This window comes from Eleginops maclovinus, chromosome 17 (assembly GCF_036324505.1).
Source record: "Eleginops maclovinus isolate JMC-PN-2008 ecotype Puerto Natales chromosome 17, JC_Emac_rtc_rv5, whole genome shotgun sequence".
NCBI lineage: Eukaryota > Metazoa > Chordata > Actinopteri > Perciformes > Eleginopidae > Eleginops > Eleginops maclovinus.
This window is the reverse complement of record NC_086365.1, coordinates 6,152,337-6,172,870: the sequence shown is the minus strand read 5'-3', so window position 1 is coordinate 6,172,870 and position 20,534 is coordinate 6,152,337. Positions and strand designations below refer to the sequence as shown.

The following is a 20,534-nucleotide window of genomic DNA, read 5'->3' as shown; positions in this document are numbered from 1 at the left end:
GTGAGCGTTTAAGGTAACCTTTTTCTGACGAGTGCAAAATCAGCGCAGTAGCCCTTTTGAAATGATAACATTTTCTGTACAATGACATGTTTGACGCTGTGCTCTAGGGTTGTCCATACTGTTTATTCAGCCCATATTAACTGCTCTGCACTGTAACAGAAAAATGTTTGACTTACTTTAATAACTCAATGTGTGATTCTGAAGTGCTAAAGTGAATCTCCATTTACTGGCTTTCATGTCTTTGCTAAGATTTGGAAAAGTCCTTATTAAGAAGATGTGATACAATGTTGTTGATACTGCCTTCCTAACTTCCAGAACGCCTCTTTCATTATTGCCAGGCTTGACCCCCCCCCCCCCCCTCTCCTTTTTCTCCGTCTTCTGTGTTTAAATGTACAACTGAAACTGTACCCCTGAACGACAAACAAATGAACGAATGATACACGGATTCCCTTCTTTCGTCTTTCACTCTGCAGACAGTGATTCTCTCTGTATGACTGAGTAGACTTTCTTGAAAGAAATAAAAAACAACAAAGACAGCTGAATGGTTTGATAACGTATCCACATTTAATAAACAGAAATGCCACCGCAGCAGAAATGTGAAGTTCCATATTATCACCACTAGAGAGCAGCACCACCATTCCCTCACCACTCGCTGCATGTCCAGAAGGCCCGTCCATGTGCTGACTTTCTGTGCCAAATGCCCGTCTGTCTGTTCAAACAAACACTCCTGTCAAAACAGTTTCAATCTCACCTGACTTTACTACTTACTAATATGTACTACTGATCGGCAAATACAACTTTCAACATTTGGATTGGATTTCAGTTTGTATGTCTGCACCACTGTAATTCTGATATACTGCATGTTTTATTATTGTGGTTTTGTTTATTGATACATTTTTAAACACTTATTTTTAGTTTTTATAGATGTTATAATATATATATATATATATATATATATATTGATCAATTAATTGGGGTTCCAAAATGTTTAATTGGCATTTTTAGCTAGTGTTAGGTTTTGGAAAATTAAACAATATCCTGTATCTCTGCTACAACAAGTTAAATGTGTGTTTAACAAACCAGCTTTTTCTTATTCATGTGGAGAGATCGACAGTATACAGAAAAGACAGCATGCCATCTTTTTGTCATTAGTATGATTGAAAAAAATAATGGTTACTGTAAAGCACACAGCCATCTAGCAATTGACCTTTTCTCATAAATAATATATAGATTTGCACATACATCCTCACAAAAAATTTATATATAATCGATCTGTTATATGATCATTGGACCATTGTCCTTTTCATAAAACATAAATGTATTATATGTCTGTGGTATTTTTTGTGTTGAATAAAATGTCATCAACTTTTTTGACTAAGGGATACACCCTCTGACTCTTGTGATCACAAACCTGGAAAGAAGCCCAGATGACAAAGCAGGAAACCTCCGGCCTACATTGGAATGGAAAGGTCTTCCCCACAAATTTGCATTTATTCCGAAAAAAACATGTTTGAAATCGAAATTGCAGGGTTGTTTACACTGAGGGGGTTTAATGTGGAGTATTTTGAAGTGAACGCTGCCAACCTTTAGACTGACTGTTGACTTTGAAGACTCACACTTGACTTTGTCTGACAGGCTAAATTATTTAAACCACAAACAATGGTCATGTACAGCTGAATGGGGAGGGGGTTGAACTAACACTGCCACACTCAAAGGCTTAGTTCCCATGGGAACAATGCACACTAGAACTGTAGGTTACAGAGTTACAGTGTAGCCTGAACAGGTAATGTTCACAGGTGATGATTATAAAGTGTTATGAGTATACATGATACTGGGAATTATTAGAACAGCCTTTATTTTAATATATCTGTATAAGAATTTCAGTTGAAATCATTAATTTATACTCACAGGCAAAAATAATTATTATCTTAATGGTATTTTCAAATAATTGTCACATGCTGAAGCGAATAAAGTAAGAATGATGATTTTGTATTTGGAGACTAGGAGTAAAGCTACGAGTGTGCAGGTTTAATAGCCACCGTCATGCCATTTCCGGTTTGGGCGTCTACCTACAAATTAAAGCGGCAGAATAACAAGTTCTGAGGGTAACCCATTTTTTAAAAACCCATTTTAGTGTTAAAAATCACGTTAGTACTGTCAAACCATGGTGATTTTTTAACTTCCTAAATGTTGTCTGAATGTTAGAGTGCTGCTAATAGACTATAGATTTTGCTAAACTACAGTTTTGCTACTTTGTACTTGTACCCCCACTTTAGAGGTAAATAGTATACTTTTACTCCACATTTATTTCCTACCTTAAGTTACTTTACAGATTTGAATGAATGATAAACAATGTAATCATCACTTAAAACAATACTTTAGTCAAACCTGGAGTAAATGCACTGTGGCAGTAAAAAATAGTTCCATATTTACCAGCAATGAAAAACACATTGTTGCATCAGCAGTTATAATCAGAACATATAGGCTAATATATATACTTATGAAATCAACCAATCTGTAAATGAGTATGTTTACTAAAGTATATTTTGATGCCAGTACTTTTCTATTTCTACTTAAGAAACATTTTGAATGCAGGACTATTATTGTAACAGATTATTCCTGCTCGTTGGTAGATCTACTGTTGCTTGAATACCCAATCCAAGAGTACTTCTTCCATCTCTGAGTATAGGTAAGGTTTGTTAGATTTATGTTTGTGGAAATGACACCTTTATTCTGAAGAATCAGACCGGAAGTATGACTGTTGTCACTGCTTGCGAAACACACTGATCAGCTCTCTAGTAGAAGCTGTTCATACAGCAGCCTCCGCCGCAACGAATGGAGGCGAACGGGTGAAAGAGACATCACAGAGGAACTGTTTGACTATCAAAACATCTTTCCGTCGGATGCGAGGAGCATTTTAAACCGATATTATTTCCGTGGCCAGAGGAAACGCTTCACAGTTTTTAAAAAGTCGAATTGCTTCCCTTTTTCCCCCCGTGAACAGATCGATTGCCTGTCATTTAAAAAAGGGCGTGTGTGCGAGGCTGTCTTCACCATTTAATGTGGGTATATATGGTGTTTTAAATATTTTTTACACCATCTGGGTCAGAAGGACAGAGTCGAGGATGGGATGCACACTGAGCACAGAGGACAAGGCGGCGGTGGAGCGCAGTAAGATGATCGACAGGAATCTGAGGGACGACGGGGAGAAGGCGGCGAGGGAGGTCAAGCTGCTGCTGCTCGGTAAGGGGACTCGGTTCGCCGGACGAACTTCGGCGAAGTGTTTTCGCCCAAGCCGTTATACAGTGGGGAGCAAGCCCTGCCATTTAAACCACATTAGTGTATGATATTTTTTTGGTTAATGGTCAGTTTTAGGAGGTGTCAGTTAGACAATGTTACCAAGTTTCAATTCCGCATTGGGTAGAATAACGTCGTCCCCTCCTTGCTAGCTTTAGTTAACCGTCAACTCTGTTGATTAAACGTAAAATAACGTTGTTTCCAAGTACTCAAACGAAACAATCCAAAAGATCCCAAAACATAACGTCAATTGGTGTTTAAATTCGATTTTGTCACAATTTACATTTTTGCTAACACTATGTCTATTCAGCAGTCTATGGAGCATTTGTGTTGACAAAATCCTTACAACAATGGCACATTTCCTCTCGTCTAGTCCAGCACAATGCAGTGAAATATGCCAGTGGCTTATTAGGGGCCCAGGCCTGAGTGAATGTGACTAAAAACTTTGTTGGGTCCAGTCAGTTTAGGTACGTTCAGACAACCTATCCCTGGTTTTAAATAAACAGTTTAGCTTTATAAGGGACTGAAGGGATTTCCCACTATCCTGTAGTGTACAGTTTCCTGTGTTTGATATCTCTTACTTGTCTTGTCTCCATCTCAAGTTCAAGAACAAGGTGTATGTAAAGATATCTGAAAAGGGCAAATATCTTGCACAACAAATGCAGGAAATTACAATAATGAAAGTCAATTTAGTTGAAAGCCTCATAAACATGACAATACAATAGCAGTCATTGAAACATAAATGCCATTGATCATCTTAAATAAGTAAGCAGTTGTAGGACATGACATGCTGATAACAGCCTAAGACCCTTTCTCTCTGCAGTGGCCAATTTTGACTGACCTTTGTGTCCCAAAGCATTTTCACAAATGCTTTATGTTGGTGCCTAAGATACCACCATGGACTATGATTATGGTAAATCGATACTCCCCCTTTAAAATCTACCACAAGAATGATTTATGAATGGCAAAGAAGTATTTTATACTTCATATTTGTAATATCTAGCACGCACTACATGTGTTTGTCACATCAACGCTCCTTCTGACAACCCTGTATGCACAATTACGTGAATTGCTTTCATTTAGAAGCCAGCCATGTGTAAATTAACGGCATTACTTACATATGGAGGAACACTGTTATCCTTGTAAATAAAGACCGTAGGTGAAAAACTTTTCCATCAACCCCTCAGGTGGCTAGTGTCGGAAAATGTTGACATGCACACATACATGGTATGTGGGTAACCAGGAGAAGAAATCTGAAGCTAATACCAATATCAAGCAAACCGCTGACAGAAGGCACAAAATAAGTGCTTTTGTGGAAAGATTTGTGAACAAAAGCAAGTTAAACAGGTCTGTGTGTTTTTCCTATAATTTAACAACTCTTTTCTACCATTGATATTCATTACATCTAACTAAAGGGACATACTCTTTACATTTCGTGGGATATGTAAAACAATTAGTGAGTCGTTGGTATCATTTTGTTAGAACAAGAGTGTACATACTTTCTCACTAAAGGTAGACCACATTCCTCAGGTGCCAGATGGGACTTGCTGATTGAAGCGAGCAAGTTTGGACAAATTTCTGCTATGCTGCTGTAGGGTGGAATATGAGTTTGAATCAGCCTTTGCTCTGACATACACCATACAATGTTAGTTGAACCACTCTGTGTGTTTTGTACATGCCTTTGTGACATCCGTGTGCCAGGTCGTGTGGCCCCCACGTGTAGCTGCCTTGGCACCGTTGGTGTTTTATCCATTCAGCCTTGCAGCCTCTTCAGGTTACTGCCTGTGTCACACTGACCGACTGGGACACCAGGAGAAAGGAAGAGAGGGGCTGTAAGATGAGCACACTGCTAAAGCATTAAAAATGAAAAGGCTCTGCTGCAGAGTGACAGGGTGGCCCGAATTAGGAGTTTGAGTTGTTTATCTTGCGGGTAAACATTCACTGAAAAAATGCTGTTTTGAATTTGTTGATTCGTAAGTAATTCCGGAGTAGACTTTTCTCTAAAAACACCCAGTCGACACGGATAAAACGTCGGCTAAACTAGTGGCTTGGTAGTAAAAGGCCTTCAGGGTTGTGGAGTTGCGTTATATCCAAGATGATGGCACACTGGTGGTCCATTTCCTGTATCTGTGTCATATGGATTTTGCCTCTGCCACGCCCCTTTAGGAAACTAAGTGCGAGGCTTGGGTCCATTAACCGCAATGGGAGTGCACATTAACACAGACTATTATGCTCCACAGTATGGCTGGTCATTATATAGATGTTGTCTTCCTGATTTTGAAGGCAGAAAAACTGTGAATTGATGAATCTACCAGACTGTTCTAGCTGTTTCTATTATTTGCCCTTACCCATGCAGTCATTGTTTTCCCAATACTGATTTTTAACAAGTAACTCATTGTGTAAATATGTTGTGGAAGCACCGTTGATCAACTCATCAATATCAATGCAATATCAAGCCTATGTCGAGGTGGTTTTATCAAAAAAAATGGCATTAATTTATCTTCCAACAAACTCATGAAATCGGCAACACCAAACGTTAATGTGACTCAAACTGTGTCAAAATGTAAAGTTATTTCAACTAACATATGCAAACCTCTTAGGTTACACATTTTTTCCATGTATCCTACATTACACCACGGACAAATTTGGAAACAGGAAGTTTAAACCATTCATACCATTGGGGCTGCTTGTAATACATATTCTTTGTCATCAAGCTTTTGTTGTATGCTAACATTTTTGTATGGAATGGAGTGTACCACTTGAGTTGAAGTTTGTGTATACATCAAACATCTGGTGCTTTGGTGAGTGGCAGGTTTATGTGTTTACCACCTGGTTCTCAGCGCGTCCCTAAATGTTAATCACAGGCTTATGTGTGCTCCCTGTCACGGACATAAAATCGTTAAGCTGACGTAAAAAACCTCAAATTTACATGAAAAGGATTTGAATCTTTCTGCACACTATCAAATCCAAACTACCAGGCAGGCTCATGTGTCTTTGTCGAGAGCAGGGTGGACAATCTTTTTTTCCCCTGAAAATTGAACACATTTCTCATTTAGCTCTTTGTCTTTATTTGGCTCTCATTTGATTCCCATCATCTCCAGGACCCAATTATCCTACTATTCATATCTACGTGCTAAAATAGATTACAATCTACTCAGCCTAATTACTCTTTCTATAGCTGTCGTGCAACTGTGGGAAGATTTTTATTAATAATCCCCAGCCTTTCTCCACCATTGGTCATTGTGTTCTCTCTAATGTTTGCCATGATTTAATTATGTAACCAGCATTTGCGAGACATGTAGTGCAGCATGGATGTGTTTCTTATGTTAAAGACTAGGGGTAATCAAAGTAAATTGTCCGCATTCCAACATCTCTTTGTCCGCATCATTAGACATCTCCTCGAACAGTTTGGTCTGTCCCAGTGTGTGGGAAACAATCTTTTAGCTATCGATCTGCTTGTTGGCAGTTCGATCCCTCCGGTCGTTTCCCCTGGTGGGTAGCGCATGGAGGCTCCTGGAATCTTTCATGAATGACTCATATTTAAATCCCCTCAGAGGGAGAGGAAAAACAGGAATTGGATTTTAAGCAGGAGGAACAATAAATCATATTGGGAAAATGACTGAATGCAAAAGAGGAAGATGGATATTTATGAGGGAATAAGAGTCGAAAACACAGAGAAGGGAGTGGGGCTGGATGGTGTTTGGCTGCTAATGTGGCATCACTAATGTGGTTTGCACATTGAGCCAAGCTCTCCTCAAGCCCTGCTCACCAAAGAGGACATGTTGGGATATTTGCATGGCCCCTATAAACCCCCTAACCCACACAAACGTATCTTCATGCCGTTGATCTGGAGCCTGAAAACGAGACTTTTTCTATCTTTGCTTGGGTTGGCATGCTGATTCTCCAAGAGAATTAGCAGACACATTTGGTTAATCTGTAAATGGAGAAGGCCCAGGCATGGTAGCCCTTTGAATCACATTTATCTCCATAATGCTATTGTTTCAAATTCCCGTCCATGCTGCCTTGCGAAGATCAACCAGAGGAAGTTCCAAGAGAAAAGATGTGTTTGTGGTTGGTGGATATAAAACGGCTCTGTTCTTTGTGGGAGAAGAGAAAAAAACGCCCCATTTTCACTTGATGGGTTAGCTCGGATTTTCCTAAAATAGTTTGAACCGCTAGAAACAGAAACCAGCTGCTCCAGTGGTTTTGAGTCTGGAGCTGTTTTGGGGTGGGCGTATCAAAGCTGTGGGTGTGTAACATGACTCTGCATGAAGACTGAGAGGTCAGGCTTGTGGTGCCATGTAACCCTTGATGGTCCATGTGTGAGGCAAAATCAGGAAGACTGTGTGTTCTGGATCCCTCTGACCTAAAAAAAAGCCCAAAAACTTAAACGAGATCCACACCCTAATGATATCACTGGTCTAGAAGGACAAAAGCCAAGTTCCTTGCATAAGCGCTCACGTCTCATTTATTATAATAAAGACTGAGTCACCAAGTCTATGTTATTTATCCAATTCTAACCATTGGAACGCTTAGAATTAGTAGGCAGGCTTATCACCATTTCAGTTTTGCGGCTGGTGCTTTAAATTTTGGGGGCACATCTTGCTACTACATTTTCACAATTACAGTACATTCCCATTATGATTCACTAAACGTCATTGACTTAATCGCTGTGGGAAAACGTTAATCACAAATTAAAATGATTTCCCAACCAATGTGACTCACCTTTCTTGATAAAAATGTAAGCAACAGTTCACAGACATTTCATCAAAATTCAGGGAAAATTCTTGATTATCTAGTGATATGTTGTTATATTTGAGAGGATTTCTGCTCCTGCTTTGTGAAAAGGATTTTTTTATTGTCACAAAATATTTTCTGATTGATGTGGGTAAAGCTCGAACTAAGATGATTTTTTAAAATAATGAACCTATTTACTGTTTGGTCTACAAACTGTAAAACTAGTGAAAAAATTCCCAGGTCACGTCTTCTAATGTAATATTTGGTCCAACTTACATTTGAAAACCCTCACATTTGAGTGTCTAAAATCAGGAGTTATTTGGAATTCTTACTAGATAAACCTTAAAGAGGCTTTTGTTTTTCCTGCTCATAACATTTTGTGCGAAATTTACTCTTTTTTTTATAAAACAAAGCCATAAAAAAGCCTCAGAAACCATTAAGAAGTCACACAACTGGGGATAGCTAAAAGGCTTCTTTGAACTGTGAGTTCATAGCTCGCTTTAAGTGGATTTTCATGCATCCCACTCTGAGAGGAACTGTGTGAGTATGTGAAGTGCGATGGCATGGTGCAAATGGATCTTGGCCTGGCTAAGGGGGCCAACTTTGCCAACTCGCACGCCAGTCATGTTTCCCACACGGATACACACACCCAGTGTTGGGCCTGAGAATACACTGAGCTGCCGCTGTGCCGTCAAACCTCCCCAGGGCTCTCCGGCACCTGAGTGGTAACACGTAATTAAATTGTGTCCTCAGGTGAATCGCATCTAATTATCGCGAAGGTGAGCTGCCAGGACTGTTCCATCAGCATGCAGTTCTGCTTAAGGGAAACTTTGTAGGAATGCAGACTGATACTGTGCACGCTGCAGCAGGATGCATTAAAAAACATTATAAATAACTCTCAGAGGAATGTTACTTACAATGTGGAGCAGGCTGGTCTACTAATGGCATCAACAAAGTGTCTCATTTAGATATTTATGCAACATTACGGAAAGTGGAACTAGATTTTGTAGATTTATTATTTTGCAAGAGCAAATCATCTAGTCTCTGCTGACAGTATCACGAGGTAACGCATAGCTGTAGACTTCATGGTATGATTGTACTTCCTCTTATTCTGTTTCTAGAGCTGAGAGGGGAAGCTGGGGGTGTTTACTCAGGGAATTGCCACTCTCAAGTGGTTTAAAAAATCTTCCCTAGTGGTCAGATGCCTTCCCAGTTACCTCCCTATAAGTACACGCTGCTGAAATATGAGGACAGCACATTAGTAGATGTAATGGAGTTTATGGTAATACCCTTCCGATTCTGGTGAATGTGGTTTCATTGCAGATGGCTTTGATTTGATAGAAATCTTCCAACAAAAGTGCCACTTCCAAGTGACTGGTTACAGTAGAGGAAAAAAAGCAGTGTATGCATAATATATAATGTTCCCATGTCACACACACGCTCACAACCACAAAGCCTCTTCAGGTGACTGCGGCCTCAGAGCAGTTGCCATGGCACTGTGACGTTTGAGCGCTCCGCCATGCAAAAGGCGTCCTGACACTATGCTCCCGTCCCTCACTGTCTCCATCCCAGTATTGTCTCATCGGTCAAGTACAACACTGTCATTCGGATTTGGCCCCGAGTGCCCCCACATGCTGAGCTGACTGCATGTTTCTTCACAACTCCGTAATAATCTATCTCATCTTTAGTTGTGCGCCAGCCAAGAGCCTTGATGATGTGATTATTTTTGCTGATAAAATTCCAAACACACCTACAGTAACGGCAAATTAGAGCAAGCTTTATCACAAAAACGAGTCATCTGACCGAGCTTGTTGCCATCAAACAAATGACTAAATCTGCCTGGAGGAGGGCCCGAACTTAATCACTGAGGACATACACAGACTTTAGGTTACACACACAGAAACACACTCTCATATAGGTCAGTTGGTTGAGGTGGTAACACTCAGGTTTCATAATAATGGTTCCTTATCCATTCGGCCACATTAGATCATCATTTCAAAACACGTGAAGTACATTTCTTTGATAATGTGCAGTATAGGAAGTGAGCCGGGTGACATATGGTATGAAATGGATATGACTGAGGGAACAATAACCACCTGAGATATTTACACTCTCTCATAAATGTCTTTTTCTTCTTTTCCAGGCGCTGGCGAATCAGGGAAAAGTACAATTGTCAAGCAGATGAAGTGAGTTCATTTTGCTGCTGTTGCATCTCATCATTCTGCACAATCAAAACAACCTTTTTTTCTTCCTCCAGCGTATCAACAATGACTTCTTCTCTCATCAGATATGCATAATGGCACAGAGAGAGTATTCATTTTCCCCAATACAAATAGTGTCAAACAGCAATCATGCTTTTATAGCATCTCTGAGTATTATGTATGCCCCGAGAATCACATGGAAAACAGGTACCATATATAATTGATCATGACAACAACCCAGCAGAATACATTAGGACTTACTCTACACATCAACCACATACTGTGTGCGTCCTACATGAATTTCATTTTACATAAGCACGCTCATAAATCAGCAGACATACACAGATGCTGATTTTAAAGCAGCTGCTCAGATATGATATTTCTATTTCTATTGCACCTGTTGAAGATGTGTTGAAATTGTATTTTTACTCAAAATAAACAGTAATAAATCCACTGTAATACCAGTGTGCCCAGAGATATCCTTTGTACCGTATCTGCCAGATTTAAGGAAATGATTTTACCTAAGCAGTTGGTGAATTTGACAGTTTGCCTTACCCTGCATATGTTTGCTAAACAATGTTTTAAATGACATTGAACAGGTTAAATAACAGGTCAGATTAACCAAGATTTAAAATAATAGTTTAGCAACCCTCTGCGCCAAGACACCCTTTCAAAAACAATAAACAAAAACACGCTTTCTTTCTCGTGTAGTCCATACCCATTTTCATGAGATGTGATGACAACAACAGAAATATCAAGTAATTCCATTCTCATCCTTTACCCACATTTTCTTTTGAGTGAAACTATAAATTGAATAAACACATAAAAGACAATACATTTAAAGAGTGTATTTTTACATTGTCTGCATGCGGATGCTTCTATCCAGAGTAGAAAAGCTGCTTTCACCTGACTAACCATGACTTAAGTGGCCATGAATCAGAAGCTTAAATATCAGGATCTATGTGGCCTAACTATATTCCTCCACATATAACCAATGGGCATACAGTATGTCAGAGTATTGAAAAGGATATTGAATAAAAGCTGAGCATTTCGTAGACAGCTGAATAGTACAACACATTATTCACCATACAGATTTCCTCAGGAGATCTTTCTATCTATAGAGGTAGAATTTGGAAATCGTTGACCGACATGACCGTCTTTTCCTCCTCTTCTTTCAGGATCATCCACGAGGCAGGCTACTCAGAAGAGGAATGTAAGCAGTACAAGGCTGTGGTATACAGCAACACCATCCAGTCCATCATCGCCATCATCAGAGCCATGGGGCGCCTCAAGATCGACTTTGGCGATGCTGCAAGAGCTGTGAGTGACAGAGAGAGAGAGAGAGTCATCTGGTAGAGGAGAAACCTGAAAAGAGTCGGTGGTGTTGAGCAGTGGCTCAGTCAGTAGGGGCTTGGACTGGGAATTGTAGGGTCGCTGGTTCAAGTCCCCAAACAGACTTGAAAATATGAAAGGTGGAGTGCTACTTGGAGAGGTCCCCAAACAGACTTGAAATATGGAAAGTGGACTGCTACTTGGAGAGGTCCCAGTTCACCTCCTAGGTCCTGCTGTGGTGCCCTTGAGCAAGGCACCGGACACCTCCAATCCCCCCTACCCATTGCTCCCCGGGCGCTGCACAATAGCTGCCCACTGCTCCTAGTACTAGGATGGGTTAAATGCAGAGGACCAATTTCACTGTGTGTGCTCTGCTGTGTATGTGACTAATAAAGAGGGTTTCATCCTCCGATTCTATCTATCTAACAAGCTAGTACATTAAATAGCCTGTCAGCAAACACTCCTGGGAAAGTAAGCTTGTAGTAAGGTAGTTTAAAAGTAATTTAACATATATATATATTTTTTTATTATTGAAGAACAGACATACAGGGTCACAATTGACACAATGGTCTTCATCCATTTTCATTTTTCAACCAACCGTTGACACCCACCCACCCCTAGCTTGAATACACAGAGATATAGTTTTAATCAAAAGAAGAACATTGATTCCATCTGTTAAAAAAGAGCAAAATAACAAAAAATGCAATTATAATAAACAAAAACTAAATAAATTAAGAAGTAAAGACAGATAAGCAAATAAAAATATGAATAAGTGGAGAAAATATTAAAAGGTGTTAAAAATAAATAAAACATCTCCGCTATTCTGTTGTGAGTGTTTTGAGTTTATTGAAATCAAGCACTGCCATTTCTTATAGAACGGAAGAGAGTATATTTTATCTTCTTAAGTTCGAGAAAGAATACCAGGTCTAAAGCCAAAATGTGTTTATGGTAAGGTGACATTTTTGTGCTTCTGCCTTAGTTATTTGACCAGAAGCTGTCTCTGCAATATCCTTATAACCCTGTGAGCGGCATTTCAGCACGGTAGCAGGTCAATGTTGATGATAATAGCGGTTTGATGGTTGATTTATGATACTGACTTTATTGCTTTTCCTCTCTCAGGATGATGCACGGCAGTTGTTTGTGCTGGCGGGCTCCGCAGAGGAAGGCTTCATGACGGGGGAGCTGGCCGGTGTCATTAAGCGTCTGTGGAAGGACGGAGGTGTTCAAGCCTGCTTCAGCCGCTCCCGCGAGTATCAGCTCAATGACTCGGCAGCATAGTGAGTCACATAACACACAACATAAAAACAACAACTTACAGGAAAGTTGCATTTTTTTTCCCCCCAAATTATGAATCACCCATGGAGAAAAGTCCTGCACACACCAATTAATGTCAACAAACGCCCAAAGTCGTGCCATTCCTCTACAAACACAGAAAGTTACTGGCTTAAAATGCCAAACACAAGTTGTTATAGCCCTCAATCATGCTGAGAGAGCAGAAAGCCACAGCACCGTGTATCTGTCTGGACTTTTGCACTGTCAATATTTGCCCTCCTCAATGAAGCCTGAAGAGCAGAGGCTGAAAAGCCAATTTAGTCTGGGACCTTACACCTCAGCACAGGAACATTTGTCACATGCTTATAAAGAAGTGATCACATCTAAACTGCTCCATTGTTTTCCTTGACCAGCCTGACATTTTCATATATTGTGCAAGAGCCCTTGGCAGAGAGAGAGATGATATCATTTTGTGAGGAAAAAAGCAGTTGCCTTGTTGTGCTGTGAAGCAAATATCAGTGTTTGTCGCAGGCCAAGGGCGCTGCAGTTGTTGCTTTTTTTCTATTTGGTTCCTGTAATCCTGCTGTCCAGGGGCTTTTCATGACTAGGAAACACCATGTCCTGAACCTTGTGTGTTTTTACTGTTTAATACCTTGAAAAACAAACAAAAGGCTTGTTAGCGTAAAGGGGAGATTACTAGTGTTTGTCGGATAGCAACTAGAGGTCACTAATCTTTCTTTCGATTGTAATTTATCAGCAATAACCTTGAGTGCTCGGGTCATAAATAATACACCCATTGTAGGAAAATGTAGTTTAAATCTGATTTATACTATATACAGAGAAATAAAGTTTGGCTGCTAAAGTACCACTTTCTGGGAATAAGACCACACAATTCTGCTAAACTAGATCAGTCTGTAAAGTTGTGTTGCATTCACACCTAATGTTGAGCTATTTCTCCTCTGGAAAAAAATTATATGTTGGAAGTATGCATGAGAAAATCCATAGAAGATGTTAAAAAGATGTTCCTTCAGCTAAAATGAACCTCATGCCGTTTTATCAAACATCTGAACTCTAACATTTAGGTCCATTTTGCCTTTGATGTTTGCTTTTTGAGTGGAAAATGCTATTTCTGGGTTTAATTAAGAGGAAAAAGAATAATGCTGAAATCATAACATGTGAGCAAAATTCCATCCTTTCTTTATACCTGCATATGCCAATTCAAAACCAACACTAGTGGCTATCCCATGGGAGACAGAACCAACATTGACTCTGAAATGTAGGGAGTTTCCCTGATCAGCTGCATAACATTAAACCCAGGGCTGAACCCAGAGGGAGTCTACCATACACAAAACAATGTGCACCCAACACAGAAACGAGCCCAGTTCAGGTTAACTCAGATTTTTATCTTTTACTGGACTCTGGTTGAAACAGCTAACAAAGAAGTATATTGTTTCAAACTAAAATGATTGGGAGTCATTCGTTGAAATGGGAGATAGAGACTTGATCTTGATACACATTTTCTCCCAGTCTTTCTCTCTCATTTCTTGTTCATGATTGTTCCTTTCCTCATGTGCTTTTCTTTGTGTCTTATTAGCTACTTGAACGATTTGGACAGGATATCCCAGGCCACCTACATCCCAACTCAGCAGGATGTCCTGAGGACCCGAGTCAAAACCACAGGCATTGTGGAGACGCACTTCACATTCAAGGACCTTCACTTCAAGTGAGAATTTCTTCTTCGCTTCAAAGTGTTTTTTTTTTTACGTGGTGCCTTGATTACAGTAGCTTTCCTTCCTGCCTCTGACTCATAGAAATTACCTCTGCTCATGTACAGATGTAAGTTGTGACACAATGTATGAAGGTGTTCTGCGTATCAGCGGTGACTCAGAAAACAAAGAGGAAGTGGGGGCAGCAGGCCTGATGATACCATGACACTATAAGCGCGTAAGCGGATGCTAATGACACAGACATTCACGGTGTTAGTACATGCAACAGAATAGAAATAGATGTTCAATGATCCACAGAGACATACAACGCTTTTTAAATGTCCTGTCTTACCCAAGCCGCAGCTTAAATACACTCATGGTGACACACGACGACTGTCACAGTTTTATATTACAACACTTTACAGTTCTTCTGTAAAGTAGCCATTGCTCTTTGTAATGTAGGAATAACACAGCAGGGGCTACACATTAAAAGCAAAGTACTCCTTCTTTTAATGGTTCAGTTTGTGTTTGAAGATAAACACAATTAAAGAGGTCTGACCTTATGTCGGTTCTTTCTTGTGTTGATGAGGTAAATGTGATTACTTCTTTTATTTGCACACCTTTATTATACATTCATTATTCCCTCTCCCAGTGTTGCCTTTAAACCATAGTATTTCCAGATGTGACTTCTGCAGTGTAGTAGCAGCTCTTAAAAGAGCTAGATGGGGCGTTTTGTTGTTTTTTTTCCCCACATTTCCATCTGTTATTATGCAATTGTTTTAAACGTTACCATCAAATCTGATTTGAAAATTGCTCTTTATAATTGGATTTGCTATTTATACATGAAGTCTGTGTCATAAAGTTCATTCAACTTTGGTGTGCATTAAGTAAGAATAGCCCTACATAAAGTAAGCAGTAAAATTCCGCCCCATTTATAGCTCTTTGCGAGCAAATAGTAAACACAAGACACTGTTCTGTCAGTACAGCCAATTGCTGTTCACTTGAGTATTTTCAACTGCTGGATGTTATCAGAATTGTTTTGAAGTAACAAAAGAGAAAGCATTTGTGTTTCCTCTCCGCTCTATCACTTACTGTCGTCACCAAACACTGCAGCGAGAGCCGAGCAGCCACAGTGGCGCTGCCGTGGGTTTTTTCTGCCTCTGGGTTTATACTGTAAACACTGCTGTATTGTGTATGTGCTTTTGTATGCTGAGGCACATGTGTAAATGTATACTTCTCCCCCCCCTCCCCCCAGAATGTTTGATGTTGGAGGTCAGAGGTCTGAGAGGAAGAAGTGGATCCATTGCTTTGAAGGAGTGACCGCCATCATCTTCTGTGTGGCCCTCAGTGACTACGACCTGGTGCTGGCCGAGGACGAGGAGATGGTGAGTGCTTCGGCCTCTGACTCATGGAATAACATCAAAGCAGGCACTCTGTGTTTGTACACAGCAGGGAATTTTTTGTCTCTTGTTTGCTGGAATTGTGATGGTTCAGTAAGTGGAAATAAATGACAAGGCTTTCCTTTTCTTATGGATCAGTGGACAATCATTTTTCCTTTTCCTCCTTAGAACCGAATGCATGAGAGTATGAAGCTGTTCGACAGCATCTGCAACAACAAGTGGTTCACAGACACCTCCATCATCCTCTTCCTCAACAAGAAGGACCTGTTCGAGGAGAAGATCAAGAAGAGTCCCCTAACCATCTGCTACCCAGAATACGCCGGTAAGGCATCTTACAAAGAATTGTTAAGAAATGGACCATTACCAACACAAAAAAGCCATTAGAACCTCCCAATGACAAATGTGGTTATGGATTTGAATGTTGTCATTCTGCTGTCTGCTACGAGTTAATTAATAAAACAATTGGGATATTTCTTTATTAATTAAATCATTACCATTCTCGCTTAGGGCGCCACACAGCAGCAGATTACCTTGATTTAGCGAAAAAACAGAAAACAGGTGGGATCTGCTCTGTGAGTAAATCCTGCCCACCAGCACCTCCAATGCTCAACATCGATCACATATTCTGACCTTTTTCTATGATCGAAAACAGTTACACTCACTAAAAGGAAGTGTAATTGTGGTTTTGGGGGGTTTATGTGGGCTATTTCTTGGCTGGGAGCAGTGACTTCCTGAAGTCTTATATGACTTTTGCAGCAACAGCTGTTTTTGTACAAAATAAAGAAATAAGTTGCATGTTAAAAAAGTATCATTCAACTTTAATATGTAATTATATACTGAGGAATAATAGGCACCCACTTTTGAAAATAACACGCATTATTCCCAGTTAGCAGGATGTAGCCCAGCCATGTCAGTCAGTCTTAACAATTAACAATAGAAATATACAACTTCAATACCTTGTCCTTTACATTGACTTCCTGCCTCTTCCACTTCCAGGCTCCAACACGTACGAGGAAGCAGCTGCCTACATTCAGTGTCAGTTTGAGGACCTGAACAAGCGGAAGGACACCAAGGAGATTTACACCCACTTCACCTGCGCCACGGACACCAAGAATGTGCAGTTTGTCTTTGACGCTGTCACCGACGTTATCATCAAGAACAACCTGAAAGACTGTGGTCTCTTCTGAGGATGGAGAAGATAACCTTTTTCTTTTTGGTAAGGGTCTCTTAATTATTGTGTGTATGCACATATCTGCGTCAACATTATGACTGAGAGTTTGTTGATTTATCAGGGTGCAGCAGGAGTTATTGAGGGGGCATGAATTCTGGGTATCTACTTTTAAAATGTACTTAACAATTTCTTTCTGAATTATGAAGGACCATAGCTGGACCACGAAGATGTAGCGTAATCCATCATAATGAAATGCGTAGTTACATTTCGAAATCAGTGCCTTCTTTTATGTACGGATAAAATACATTCCCCGTTCCGCTCCATTTAGATGTTTGTTGATGATAGTAAGGCGAGGTCGACCTGTAAAAAAGTTATCTTTTTAAAACAGCTCAAGGCCATCCCTCTTCCTCCGTCGTGTCCTTCATGTTTCTTTCTCTCTCCTCTTCTCTCCTCAGGCAGAGGAGCCAGTGTATTGTGCATCTTTGGTGGGGAAGATGAGAAGAGTCGGGAGGATCAGTCACGGACCAGTGCTGTACTATATGCCACTTTTAACAGCTTTATTTATGTTTTTTGTCTTGGAACATTTTTGAACTAGCGTTACGACATTTGTGTAGGATGTTTGTATCTATGTAAAAGCGTCACAGCAAAAGTTTCCCGCACACTTTTTAAAAAACAGTTACTTTGTATTTCGTTTTTAATTTTCAAGGAGATCACTTTTATGCTGTTCCTTCTGCCGCTGTCTGGAAAAGGAAACTTTGCTGTTGGTGGAAATGCTTCTTTTCTTCCTTCCCTACAACCAAAAGGGAAGAAAAGGCGCACAACTTTGAGTCCAGTTTGTTGGTACTTGTGCCTTCGCATGCATTTTTACCGCGGCCGTAGTCCCAATGCTTGTTCTGTTGCCTGCTGAATTGTTCTAAACAAAAAGAGGTTAACTGTTTTCATATGGTAGTGTCCCTGCTATCTTCTATGTGCACACCATTGAGCTATCAGGAGGAGGAAGGTTTCCTAAAGCTACATAGGTCTCCATGGTGATCAACATGCAGCCTCCACAGTCCCCTACCCCCATCCCCCCACCAGCCATGTCAATGAAAGGCCTCGCTGGCCGATCACGCAGTACAATACTGAGATGTATATTGTTACATTTGCCCCACAGATCCGGGGTTCTGGTTTTTAAACTGTACAAAATATCCATTCTTCCCAACCATTCGGATAATGGTGAGTCGAGGCATTGAGCTTATACGCTCAAGTCAATGACAAGGGTCGGCACATTTTAATGTAAATTTTAATGTATTATGAGGAGAGTTTTGGTGTTAAGGAGAGAAAAAACTGAACCACAGAAAAGATGGTTGTAAAGGCGAGGATGAGGTCTGAAATGTTTTAAGGTTCAGACGCCGTTCTTCGGTGGTGATTTGAGAGTAGAGGTGCTACTCGAGGATTCATTCAGGTGATGGAAACTAAGATGGTCAAGGGAAAACTGGTCTGTGATTGGAGGTCAGAACTACTTTGCCAAGAAAAGTAATAAATATAGTCCTGGATATGTTCATATAAAGAAACTGCCACAACTGTTAATGTATGTGTATGTTCTCCACGGATGGAGAATCTTTGTAGACTCATCTCCCTTATTTTGCTAATAAAAACCATTTACAAACCACATGGAGTTGCTCAATCATATGTATCTTCTACAGTTAATTAAGCATGTTTACACTAATGGTAGCTTAGTTATTGCAGTCATATAATTAGCTGCTTAAGCACAAAGCATGATGAATGTATTTAATTATGCTACCCTTTCCAGTATCCTGCATCTTCCTGTTAAATGTCATGCAGCTATCACATGCCCTCCTAATGCAGTAAGAACCAAAACTCTAATGTGTGTTAACCAACTGAAAGGTTTTTTTTTTTTAATATGCTAAAAGTTTCAATCGTGAATCTCAAATACAAAATCAACTTAATTAGATGATGCTTTTATCAGTAATGGTCATGCATTGATGTTCATGTGGGCTGGCTGTATCACTTTACATCTTCATAAATTGCTTGCCACACAGATCAGGTACTGTGCATGCATTTCTAATGAAGCGAGATATCTTGTTCCAAACACATTGTCCTACAGAGCCAATTTTTCAATCAGCCTTGCCCACAACCTCTATACGTGTATATTTGTATTCCTGCGTGGCATTTAAGGCTGTGTTACCTTTAGTAGTACTCAATGTGAAGGTTTGTTAGGATGAAAATTGTATGCACCCAAAGGTTAACTTGCATGGGCTTATAGAGGTATCAAATTATCTAATTTTCCTCTGTGCGGATGACAGTGATACCTAGTAGTCATAAGGTTTACACTGCCATCTATTCATGTGTGTATCATACATGCATGTCACCTTAACACAATTTGCATTGTAAATCATTTGTGAGGAAATCCATGAATATGATCAGCGATGACAAATTCGAACAATATCTCTCAGTGGTGACATATCACTAGTTATAGAGCAACGCTGGTATCAGCATAAATACATCCCTCTATATCTGATCTTATATTAACATACATTTACTGATTTGCGTGTGTGCTGACAACAGGTTGAAGAAGTTCTGTGTAGGAATACTGTAAGTCTTGCATTCAAAATGTTACGCAAGTTAAAGTATTGGCATCAACATATACTTAAAGCACCAAAGGTACAAGTACTCCTTTACAGATTGGCCCATTTCAGAAATATATATATTATATGTTTTGAATATAATTATTGATGCAATAATGTTTTTATCAAAGCTGTTAAAGGTGCAGCCAATTTGAATTCCTTTGTATACTGCATGGTAGTGTGTGAATGTTACTGTAGGCCTAACTAAAATCTTATTGAAGTGTAGATTAAATTTCATATCTTTAATCAACATCTGCAAAATTAATGTAGTGGAGTTATACGATTGACCTCTGAATTGTAGTGTGTTTTAAAAGTACAAAGTAGTTAACAAATGAAATACTCAAGTACAAGTCTCTCAAAATTGTGTTAAGTGCAGTTCTTGAGTAAATATAGTAGTTTAAGATGCTAAAAATTGCAATGCCCTCGACCCAGCCACATTGGAAGTTGTCATTTGATTGTTGTTGGAAGGCTATTAAAAAAAAATAATAATAATAACAATAGAGAGAAATTATACCCTTAATCAACTACTAGCCATTTACTCACACGTTAAGCTAACGACTAAACAACATATAATTTGTGTTAGTTTAATTTGTCAACTCCTTGAGGATAACAAAGTTACAGTTTAGCCATTACTGACCCTGCTCATTTTCACCGTGAAGTAGACGGATGTGGATGCTAATTAAGCCCCTTGCTAGTAGCTACTTTTCAACGGTAATTTTTTTTCATGACGCTAGTTTAAACTGAGATAAGTGAAGATATCACCTGCATCGGTGCGTGGAAACCAAGAGTGA

The 20,534-nt window shown here is 39.7% G+C and overlaps 1 protein-coding gene and 1 long non-coding RNA gene across 2 annotated transcripts; one reads left to right on the top strand and one right to left on the bottom strand.

Moving 5' to 3' along the window:
- Positions 1–2,787: 2,787 nt before the first annotated feature.
- Positions 2,788–18,767, top strand: gnai1 (guanine nucleotide binding protein (G protein), alpha inhibiting activity polypeptide 1). Its single transcript, XM_063905321.1, has 9 exons — positions 2,788–3,243; positions 10,178–10,220; positions 11,414–11,555; positions 12,687–12,844; positions 14,434–14,562; positions 15,801–15,930; positions 16,114–16,267; positions 16,942–17,161; positions 17,572–18,767. The coding sequence occupies exons 1-8, from the start codon at positions 3,126–3,128 to the stop codon at positions 17,130–17,132; spliced, it is 1,065 nt and encodes a 354-aa protein (XP_063761391.1). The 5' UTR covers positions 2,788–3,125; the 3' UTR covers positions 17,133–17,161; positions 17,572–18,767.
- LOC134879057 (uncharacterized) lies at positions 11,069–13,159 on the bottom strand. The gene is made up of 2 exons (XR_010167773.1): positions 12,665–13,159; positions 11,069–11,553 (listed from the first exon to the last, which is right to left on the bottom strand). It is a non-coding gene; the product is annotated as an uncharacterized LOC134879057 (long non-coding RNA).
- Positions 18,768–20,534: the final 1,767 nt, after the last annotated feature.